We start from the raw sequence: 12,153 nt of genomic DNA on the forward strand, positions 1-12,153 counted from the left end.
CCTAGGTTTCCATGACAGACACAAAAAGATTAATGAGAGCTCCTGATTTAGCTTGATCTTAAAAGAGCATCCTCAGGGCAGCTAGATGGCGCGGTGGATAAAGCACTGGCCCTGGATTCAGGGGTACCTGAGTTTAAATTTGGCCTCAGACACTTAACACTTACTAGCTGTGTGACCGTGGGCAAGTCACTTAACCCCAATTGCCTCACCAAAAAAAAATTTTTTTTTAAATTAGAAAAAAAGAGCATCCTCTGTTTACCCTTTTGGATCATAGTTTGGGCCATGCTCTCTTCCCCTATTCTGGCCTTCTGGGCTTATTAATTGCTGTTAATAATAATAGTGGGTCAGCCATTATTCTCACAACCACATTCTACATACCAGCCTCTACTAACTCTATGCTTATTTTCCATGCCTAGCACATTCTTCCTCTATATCTCTGCCAGTGCTTGGCATATAAAAAGTGTTTAATAAATGTTGTTTGACTGATTATTGAAATCTTTCTCTTCCTTCAAGTTCTAGTTCAAGTACTTTCTCCTCCACTAAACATTACCTGATCCTTCCAGCTAAAAGTGATCTCTCCCTCCTCAAATTTTTAATAACATTTTGTCTAGATCTTTCCTTTGCCCTATTTTATCTTGTATGTTATTTATTTTTTGCTTACATCTTATCTACACACACTCTAGCTCCATTAGATTTTAATTTTTTTGAGGGCAGGCACTATCATTTTTCATCCATATGTCTCTAGCAGCTAAGCAGCATACCATAACAGGTATTTAATAAATATTTATTGAGTTTGAATAAAAATATGTAGTTAAAGGCTCTCAAGTTGACTTAGTGGTTTTCTTGTGTTGTGCTTTAAAAAATAATTTAATTAGGGGCAGCTAGGTGGCGCAGTGGATAAAGCACGGGCCCTGAATTCAGGATGGACCTGAGTTCAAATCTGGTCTCAGACACTTGACACTTACTAGCTGTGTGACCCTGGGCAAGTCACTTAGCCCTCATTGCCCCCGCAAAAACAAACAAAAAAATTCATTTGAAAACATTTGATTTATCTTTTTAGGATGTCCTTGATGACATGTGGGGACTCCTAAGAGCCAAGCATGCTGAACTCAACAGCCCTTTCATCAGTGAAAACCATCAGGAAGGGTTGCTGCGAGGACTGGCAGAACTAGTGAATATTGGGGAAGAAAAGCTTGGTCAGGACCAACGACGGCAAGCCACAAGTAAAGCTTCTTTACAGGCTCAGTTACAAAACCACAAGGTAAGGCTGTGAAAGTAATTCTGACCAGATCTCCTTCTCATGTATCAACTGAATATAGGTAAAGAAAAGTTTTGAAAGCTCGTTTTTTGGTTTTTTTTTTTTGGTCTGAATCTGCATGAATTTTCCTGTTTATAAAGAAAAAAACTGAAATGTAGATGTTGTCATAGTATATATCACACACACTAGATACACATGCATGCACACATACTCATCCACACACAGCACCATTTTATTGGTACAGGAATTTGTATTAGACTTACAGGACCAAGATCAGGGAAATTCTCTTCTTGGGTCATGACATGATATCACTCCCATTATCATGAATATCTTTCTAGCTGAGATCAGGACTATGGACATTCAGAAGAGAGCTCTCTTTAGAACAGTCGTGATTACCTACAGAAATGTGATGTTCTGTTGAAATATGCTGAGCATTTTAAATAGCAAGTACAACTGGATTTCAGAGATTTAGTCTCCCTCAGTCAGATTTCATTATTGTTGTTATATTGTTGACAGTGCTCAAAAATTTAGTTCAACAGACTATTAAGTAAACCTTCTGTGGGAGGCACTGTGGTACTAAGTCTTAAGGATATAAAGATAGCCAAGACGCTGTTCACAAGGACCTAACAATCTAACTGGGAGGAAAGACATCCGTACAGGTGACAATGATACGAGAAAGATTGACGTAAGTATGAATGGGGAGGTTCAGACAAAGTGTTATACATCTGAAAGAGAGAGATTACATTAAGATGAGAGATAGGGTTAGAAAGTTTGAGGGTCCTTTTCATGAAAATGAAAACTAACTATATGTAGCAGAAGCTCAAACTTTAAATATGAAAAACCAAAACATTTTGCTTTTCACAGGTTTTTTTCCAGAAGCTTGTTGCTGATGTCTTTCTTATCCAAGAATACTCTAAAAAAGCACTGCCTTCTTTATTACAAAATAAAGAGACATTTTGGGCAGATAAGGTAAAAGAAGTAAAATTACTGGAGCAACAAGCTTATCAATATGGCACGAAACTGGAGAATTTGCTTCAGGTATGTTGTTATATAAGGATGAATCAATATATAAGGCTAATTTGAGCTTGTTTCCAAAATGTATTCTTTCAGAACCATTAATAACATTGCTGGTTTTCTATTGCAGTAACTGATTACTGTATATTAAGATATGGTAATAATAGCATTCCATAACGGAGTATATGGAATATCAATGGGAAAATGACACAGAGGGCCTTGGAGTCAGGAAGACCTCAGTCTGAGTCCTATTCTAACACATTTTGGATGTGTCACCCTCGGCATTCACTTAACTTCTGTCAAGACTCTAAATAGCTCTTTAAGGTTATATGTTGCAGAGAAAGTATTGGTCTGCATTGGTAGCAGAAGATTACTCATCAAGGAGTTCCATCTACCAATGAAGTCACGGGCTCAGTCCCTATGCCTATGGAAAAAAATGAAAAATTACTCTATTAATTTTCACAATATTGAGTCTGGGATGACCAATTTTATATCACTGGTTCCTATTCATAAGAGAAAACAAACTACTTTATCAATTGTTGTTGTTTGTCCTTCATTCTCAAAGAGGACCATGACAGATATCATGACTTGAAATGAATTGGATTTAAATGAGGAAGGGCTGTGCAAAGTCACCAGCCTCACTCTCTCCTCCAGAGCCATCTGAATCCAGTGGCAAGATATACACCAGGACAACTGGAGATGGCCCTGGATTTTTGAGGCAATCAGGCTTAAGTGATTTACCCAGAACCACAGAGATATAGTACATGTCAAATATCTGAGGCTGGATTTGAACTCAGGTCCTTCTGACTCCAGGGCCAGTGCTCTACCCACTGCACCACCTAGCTGCCCTACTTTATTAATAGGCAACAATTTAAAAAAATAGGAAAGAATAATCTGGAATCTTGTTCCAACTCTGAGTGCTACTTATCCACTAAGCATATCTTGTTCATGCTTTCCCTGTTCCTCAGTTGTTTTTTTCATCTACAAATTGGGAACAATATGCCATCTTACAATTTCAGGGTTTATGCTTGAATAAACAAAATTAAGTCTTTCAATAGTATTGGGTCATTCTTCAAGAAAACAGTTGCGTCTATGCCAACTCATATTGAAATTTTCTGCATCTTTAGGAAAGAGGTTTAAATTCAAGGTAGTTATTAGTATATAGTAACATGACATATTAATTAGTATGCTGATATACTAATATAATATTAGTATACTAATATATGCTAATATACAATATAGTACTAATATAGTATCTATTCATACACTGTTTTATGTGTAGAGTAACTGTTAAGGTACTATGATTTTTGTCTGTGTCAGAAGTTAATGACACAGATCATAGCCTATCTACAACTTGATAGGCAAGTCCTAGAAAGTTGCTTAAGGCTCAGAAGCGTGAAAAGACTCATTGATGTTCACCTATCTGGTGTCAGGGTCAGGATTTTAATCCAGGACTTTCAAATTCTATGGGCTATGGCATAGTGGATAGAGCACAGGCCCTGGAGTTAGGAGACCCTAAATTCAAATCTAGCCTCAGATACTTCCTAGCTCCCTGGGCATGTCACTTAACCCTGTTGCCTCACTCTCTTCATCTGTAAAATGAACTGCAGAAGGAAATGGCAAATCATTCTAATATTTTTGCCAAAAAAAAACAAGGAGTAGGTCGTGGAGAGTCAGACACAACTGAAATGACTGAACAACGTTTCCTAATTCCAAATCTAACAATCATCATGCTTCTTTTATTTGGACTTTGCATAAAATATCCTTCATGATTCTAGCAAATTCCTTGACTGATCATAGTCTCCCCGTTTTATATCTCATTTAATTTCTTATAATTTTTCCCATTTCTAAATGACTATAACCACAAATTGAACTCATTCATCTCAGAATGCAATGCATATGTCAGTGACATGACTATTAAAGTGTAATCAATTTTATTTTTTGAGATGTTGATCACCATGTTCAGAGCCTTCTGATTGTCTCCTGGAAGTGTTAATGATATATAGGTAAAAGGTTTCTAAGTGATCTATAAGCCTTTGGGCTTTTATACGAACCATATTTTTCAATATGTTTTCCCAATCCTCTCATATACCACCTTCACAGTAGCATATATTGACTTACCTTAGAGAATCTTGTCAAATGCCTCAATGAATTTTATTACTTTATCTTCCACAAGTAATGTGAGCACAAAAGCTATAGCTATCTTTATTGTAGTCTTCTTGCTTTAGTTTTTCTTTTTACTTATACTCATTCTGATTATTGCAAAGCAAGATGACTAAGTATCCCTTAAATGTTTCTTAATGTTTGGGGCAGAAGATAAAGTAACTCCATCAGCTTCTTTATTTCAACAAACATTTAAACAAGTATCTACTTCTCTCAGACAAATCTGTAAGCCATTTTAGTTGCAACTTCCATAGACCTTCTGGTTTCATTTATAACAATGTTAATATCTGCGTGGTTCAACTCCACAATAAGTTTGTCAACTTGTTGGCCATAGGACAAAGATTTAACACAGTACCAACAGTTAAATTTATGTTTACAGATAATCTAAAATTTATATAATTCTTAGTACCTTCAGTAGGATTTAGAAAGACACCATATGAGACTAAAGTTCCTTTTGTACTTTTCTGTGTTTCATAAGCTTCCATGGCCAGAAAATTCATTGACTAGTAACTAGCCTGCTGTTTGCAAACCTCTGCACTTATCTAGGCTAGTTTTTTGCTTGGACCATACCAGAGGGCCTTCTAGTTTTATTGCACTTGCTAAAGTTTGCATTCTTCTTGAATTTTCGTTAAACTAATAGGGCCATCTCCATGCTATGAGACATCATTGGTGAAATCAATAAGCATAGTACTTCCTGTGTTCCAGGGACTGTGGGAGGTAGTGGGGATACAAAGACAAAATAGAAATAGTACTTTGCTCTCAAGGAGCATCCATGCTCTTGGAGAACTAGCATAACTGAAGAATTTGTATTATATCCTATAAGAGGTAACCACTGAAGCTTTTTGAGCCAGGAAATAATATGGTTAGACCTGTGCTTTAGAATTATTACTTTAGCAGCTGCATAGAAGATAAGTGGGGGACAAACTTAAGTCAGGGAACCCAATTGGAGGTGATTCCAATAATACATGAAAGAAGTGATAACAGTTTAGTCTAAGATGGTAGTTACATGAATAGAAAGAAGGGGATAGATATAAGAAGTTAAAGAAACCATTCATAATTTGGGTTATAATTAAACATAAATAAATAATAAATACATACTTTCTTCCAAGCTATGTCATGGTCCTTGCAAAATTAATTTCAAACTCCTATATACTTTGTGTCTGTGTTCTGCAATGAGAATCTATGTTAAGAATTGTCTCCTATAGCATTGCAAGATTCTCAGCAGCCAAAGAAATATTAAATTATGCTCCATAAACTGGATATACTAAAAGTCAAAAAAGTGAAAAAATACATTTTAGAAGGATTTTCTTTAACAAGACTTGGAGGGGCAGCTAGGTGGTACAGTGGATAGAGTATTGGCCCTGGAGTCAGGAGGACCTGAGTTCAAATCTGGACACTTACTAGCTGTGTGACCCTGGGCAAGTCACTTAACCCCAATTGCCTCATCTAAAAAAAAAACAAGACTTGGGTAGAAATAGAAAAATAAAGTGATAGCACTTAAAACATTCTGCTAATCAGAGGATCATATTCTGAGCACTCCAGTTATACTATAACCTTTGGATCCTTGTTAGTGAAATGAGAGAAAGATCTATCAAATAAGAGAATTAATGATCTTATACTCCAATATTTGACATGGTCTTATATTGAGTTTGTGACATATCAGTAGTAATGTGACCTTCTGTGATTCTTTACACCCATGGAGCCCCAGTTCACTGGACCGCTCTACTTGTATTTATGAAGCTCAGCAAATTGTCATTCCACCCCTCAACCCCATTTTGTGAAAAGGATCCATAATGGGAAAACAATAGTCTGAATGCCAACTGGCCAGCTACAAAGTTGAATTGGGAAGCAATTAAAAAAAAAGTGACATAGCACACCTGAGTAGTTGAAGACATCAGCTGTTAAAAGTTGTCCTTCATTTCCCCTAAATATATGAGCTTAAAATGTGCAGATCTCTAAAGTGAGTTCAAAAGTTTCTTCATATCTTAATGCAAGGGTGGATTCTAATGCATGAGTTTACTTTGAAAACATCACTCTTTATACAATAAAGCAAGTGTAACCAACCTTGGGATTTAAACTTTTTTCAAACTCGGCCTCAGGAACAATTATATTATCTTCCATTAAAAATAAAGCATTTACCCCAGGAATTCAATATATTCTTTACACTCGCTAAAGCTGATGTTGACTTGTTTGGTCTTGTAAAAAATTTTTTTATTCTAAAATTGATTTTCTTGTTGATCTGATAACACTGAACAAAAGGACTGTTACTTATCTTGACTTTCTTTGATTCTCTAGGAATGGAAAGAATTTGATGAAAACTATGAATCCCTTGAAAAAGACCTAGAAATTCTTGGATCTTCCCTACCTTCTACAAGTTTAGTGGAAGAGACAGAGGAAAGATTAATGGAAAGGATTTCATTTTATCAGGTATTTTTTTCTGCTTACATTTTTGAAAAGCAAAATTGTCCTCTCATCTTTGCAGAGTGGCTTCATTTTAAAGATTATTTTGAATTTAGCAGGACACCATTTATAACATGGTTTTTATTAGTACCCAGATTTAGATCTACTGAATTGTAGGTCACATCATGCACTCAGAACATATAACTATCCATTGTCCCAACCTCTCTAGATTTCACTTCGCTAATAAATAAAACACGGAGGTAGGTATAGATTATCTCTTAAAATTCCCTTCATTTCTCAATCTCCTAATAAAATCCTGGTAGAAATTTGTCTAGGAATAAGCAGCTACCTGTGCCTTATCTTTTTATGCTGATAGCAGGTGACATCAAAGACTAACCACTTTTAATTTTTAGCCAGCTGCCATTGAGTCACTCTGTTTTTAAATTACATTGTCTGGGGAAAGAATGAAAGACTAAGAATTTCTATAAATATGGCTTTGGGCATCTTGCTACTATCAGTATAATAAAAATTTTAATCAGGTAAATTTACTCAAACAGCAGTTTACTTGAAAGTTTTGAAAAGCCTTGGGGAAAAAAAGAAAAGCTTTGGAAATTTTTATTTCTGTTTACCTTGGAATGCTCATTTATTGTACCTAAGTAGTGAAACATGAAGGTGGTTATCAAATACCCCCTTTTAAAGCTAAAAGTAGATTTGCTCCCTGCACGAATTGGAAAATGGAAGCACAACATACTTAGCAGAGCTCTGTTTTACTGCACCGAAGATGCAGAGTTCTAGAAAGGACACTTATGAAAGGAATGGCACCACATTTTATGAGGCTTGGATGGCCAAGAAATGTAGCAGTTGGTCTCTGTTACATTTACATTTTCAGTTTTATTACGTTGTCACTGATTTTCTTTCTTTCTTTCTTTTTGGCAGGCCAATAAGGGTTAAGTGACTTGCTCAGGGTCACATAGCTAGTAAGTGTCAAGTGTCTGAGGCCACATTTGAACACAGGTCCTCCTGAATCCAGGGCTGGTGCTTTATCCACTGTGCCATCTAGCTGCCCCCGCCCCCACATTGTCACTGATTTTCAAGTAAACTCAATCTATGTCAATTAATTCAGGAGTCTAGGGAGGTACCATTCTGTGTACTACAAGAATTACAATTTTAAAAAATTTTATTTTCTTTTAATTTATGGAAGAAAACAAGCATTTCCATAACACAGTACAATAAAAAAGATGATTGCATTTGAAGCTACAAATCTACTATGCACAGCTTGCTATTCCTTTCAAATATACAACAAAGTGATCACATAAATAAGAATTGCAGTTTGACGACAGATCTCATTTTAAGGAACATTGAAACAAAAGAAAACAATTTTCAATAGACTCGCTATGATTATTTCCCTGTACGTGATCTATCCTTTAAAACACTATCTGTGGGCAGCTAGGTGGTACAGTGGATAGAGCATCAGCCCTGGAGCCAGGAGGACCTGAGTTCAAATCTAATTACTGAAATACAGAATTTGAGAGTAGCAAGAAATTGAATCCCCACCTTAATATAAACTCCTGATAAATGGTCGTACCATTTCTGACACATAATGGCTATGTAACTTTGGGCAAATCACTTAAAGTCACCTGGTGCTTCAGACAACTCTCTAAGGTCATCATAGATTGCACAGATGTCAACCTGCATTGGTAGAAGGAATTTCTTCATCTGGGAATTCTCTATGCCAATGAAAGAAGAAGTCTAGTCCCCTTATCTTATCCCATTAATGTCAGAACTTTGAATTATACATTGAATATTCATAAAGTGGAAGTTTCTTGATTTAACAAACATTGTTGTATGTATCAAGTTAAGTACTCAGTGAGAAGCTGGGTGGTGCAGTGAATGGAGTACCAGACCTGGAATCAGGAAGACCTGAGTTCAAATCCAGACTCAGACACTTCTAGCTATATGACCCTGGGCAAGTCACTTAACCCACATTGCTCAGTTTCCTCATCTGCAAAATGAGCTGGAAAAGAAAATTGCAAACCACTCCAGTATGTTTGCCAAGTAAACCCCAAATGGGGTCATGAAGAAACCGAAACAACTGAACAAAAAATATTGAATGCAAAAAACCCTTGTTAAATGCCTGCTATGTGTAGGCAATGGATTTTCATAGGGATCCAGGTTTCTAAAAAGGAATTATCTCTAGTTTCAGGCAATTTAACCAAAAAGAGGTTATGACATGAACACAAATAAATGAGGAAAGGCTGAAACAAAGCACCACATAGGCACTCATGTTCCATTCATAGACAGCTCTGGCCCTGGCTCTGGTTTCCCAGTGAAAGTTAGTTCTCAAGGATGTTACAAAGAGGATTCATGCTTGAAGTGAAAGTTACAACAGATGACCTCTGCATTCACTTCTTTGTTTTGTTTGTTTTGTGGGGAAATTGGGGTTAAGTGACTTGCCCAGGGTCACTCAGCTAGTAAGTGTCAAGTGTCTGAGGCTGGATTTGAACTCAGGTCCTCCTGAATTCAGGGCTGGTGCTTTATCCACTGTGCCAGCTAGCTGCTTCTTGCATTCACTTCTAATTCTGGGCAGCTGTGATTTGATGAAACAGAACTGGATTTATAGTCGAGACAGAGGCTCTCATGCTTGCTCTACCATTTATTAGCTGTGTGACTGAGCAAATCACTTAATTTATGGAGCTTCATTTTCCTCCATTTGAATAGAAATAACAATATTTGCACTCCCCTTCTTAGAGGGTCCTTGGGATAACTGGATGAAATAAAACAATGGGTATAAAGTACTTTGTAGATTGAAAAAAGTTAGTGTCATCAAGCATTTATTAAGCACATGTTATGTGCAAAGCATTGTGCTAAGCGCTAGGGATATAACAAACAAAAAAAAGGAAAAAATAGATCTTGACCTCAAGGGGTTCACACTCTATTGGAGAAAACAATATCTAAATAACTAGATACATACACAATAAATAGGGATATTAGTGGTAAGCTCCTTGAGGGCAGGGACAGTTTTGTTTTTTACTCTCTTTGTATCCCCAATGCTTAGCACAGTGCTTGACACATTGTTGTCTTTCAGTCATGTGCAAATTCTCAGTGACCCCATTTGGGGTTTTCTTGGCAGAGATGCTGGAATGGTTTGCCATTTCCTTCTCTAACTTATTTTACAAATAAGGAAATGGAGACAAATGGGGTTAAGTGATTTTCTCAGGGTCATACAGCTAAGAAGTGCTTGAGGCTGGATCTGAATTCAGGAAGATGTCTTCCTGACACCAGGCCTAGCACTCTGTCCACTGTACCACCTAGTTGCCTGGCACATAGATGCTTTTTTTTTTCTTTTGCAGACAGTGAGGGTTAAGTGACTTGTCCAGGGTCATACAGTTAGTAAATGTCAAGTGTCTGAGGCTGGATTTTAACTCGGGTCCTCCTGAATCCAGGGCCAGTGCTTTATCTACTGCACCACCTAACTGCCCCCACACGTAGACTCAATAAATGTTTTTTGATTGATTCATACAGACAGGCATTAGGAACTGACAGGACAAGAAAAGGCATCCTATAGAAGGTAAGATTTGAACTTACTCTTGAAGTAAACCAAGGAAAGTTAAGAAACGAGTTGGGGACAGAGTACTCCATAAAGGAGGAAGACAGGAGCCCTGTACTAAGGGGAAGGAGGTATAGCAGCTTAACTCCAGAGACAGACATACATTCTCCCTCACCCACTCACATGTGTAAGTGAGCAAAAGTTAAAAGTGACCAACGCTACCCTTACATGTAACCGGAAAATAAAATAAAGGCTTGTTGCTTAAAAAAAAAAAAGTGACCAACAGCTTGTTGTCAAACCTACTCTAAAATGTCGCACATTCGCCAACATTTTCCTTTCTCGTGTCTGTTTATTGTTTTTGTTTCTACTTTTACCCATTCTTATGACCTTACCAACATTTTCAAACTAAACTCCTTCTTCTCCCCTTCTCTAGATCTCAAAACCCCTTCATGTTATCCTTGGTTTCCTCTTCTTTTTCTCTGGTCTCTGATGAAAAGGTGACCTTTCTACTCCCTAAGATTTCTTCAGGTACTCTTTCTCCCAACTACTTGCATCGTCCCCTACGTAATTCCCCTTTCTCTCTACTCTTCAATCTGTCCTTGTCTACTAGTCCCCTCCTTGCTGCCTGTAGACATATCCAGATCTCTTTTATCTTTAAAAAGAAACAAACCAAAACCAACCCTCACTGGAACTTACTGTCTCCTCGAGGTATTTTCCTGTCTCCTTTTCAAAGTCAAACATGAAAGAGAGACTATACTCATTGCCTCTACTTCTCCTCTCAGTCACTTCTCAACCCTTTATAGTCTGGCACTATACTGTAAATGTTTTTCTTTATAATAGGTATGGGAACTGAACCACTCATTTCATTGGTGTAGATTTAGGGAACTACCAGATAAAGAAGCTTCCTTTGTATCTCCTTTTTACTTATGTTAAAGCAAGAAAATCACATTCTGGTGGTGAATTTTCAAAGTATGTGCTCTCATTCATATTTCTCCATCAAGTAAAAGTGGGATTTTTTTTTCCTTTTTCTCTCCTTGCCTATTCAAATCCTTTCTCTTTTTCCAAGGTCCAGCACAATCATTGTCTCTTCCATGACGCCTTCCCAACTCCTACATACTTTACTGATCATAGCTCTTTTCACTGAATTACTGCATCTCTTAAAGGTAGCATCACACAAAACAGCACTGAATAGTCCAACATTTTGCTTTGTCTGCTATTTCCTGTGTGCTACTATAATCTATTGCTCTTAGCTCTTTGAAGAGAAGGAGGATGCTTTATTCTTCTGTATCCCACACAGTGCTGAGAATTTAGTAGCTGCTCAATAAATAGTCACAAATTGGTTTATTGATCCTGTAACCTTACTTTTCTTAGCAAATCAAAAGGAATATAGATGAAAACCATACCAAACTTTACCAGACCATGAATGAAGGAAAACACCTAGCAACTGTTGTGAGTTGTCCTGAGCTGGAAAGCCAGATTGCAAAGCTGGAAGAACAATGGTTGGCTTTAAACAAAAAAGTCGACCATGAACTACACAGACTTCAAAGCCTTCTCAAGCATCTGGTCAGGTATGCTTTAGTAAAGCTTCATTAGTTTCAAAAACTATTTGAGATCAGCATATCCCAGAAACATTACCATTGCAAAATTTCTCTGTCCCAAATTTTTACATATTTTCTTTTGGCATCATAAAACTCTCATGTAAAAAAAAAAAAAGACTGTATTCTCAAAAGTTCATTATCTTTTTTTGCCAATTGTATGAAGGTGTTAGTCA

At 37.0% G+C, this 12,153-nt stretch overlaps 1 protein-coding gene across 1 annotated transcript in view; it reads left to right on the forward strand.

Annotated features, from left to right (window-relative positions):
* The window catches only part of SYNE2 (spectrin repeat containing nuclear envelope protein 2), a 430,300-nt gene that overhangs the window by 307,148 nt on the left and 110,999 nt on the right, over positions 1-12,153 (forward strand). Inside the window, exons 80-83 of the mRNA XM_043984057.1 lie at positions 1,061-1,261; positions 2,123-2,296; positions 6,731-6,862; positions 11,754-11,950. Coding sequence (XP_043839992.1) covers positions 1,061-1,261; positions 2,123-2,296; positions 6,731-6,862; positions 11,754-11,950 — 704 coding nt within the window. The remainder of the gene's footprint in view (positions 1-1,060; positions 1,262-2,122; positions 2,297-6,730; positions 6,863-11,753; positions 11,951-12,153) is intronic.

This window comes from Dromiciops gliroides, chromosome 2 (genome assembly GCF_019393635.1).
Source record: "Dromiciops gliroides isolate mDroGli1 chromosome 2, mDroGli1.pri, whole genome shotgun sequence".
Taxonomy (NCBI): domain Eukaryota; kingdom Metazoa; phylum Chordata; class Mammalia; order Microbiotheria; family Microbiotheriidae; genus Dromiciops; species Dromiciops gliroides.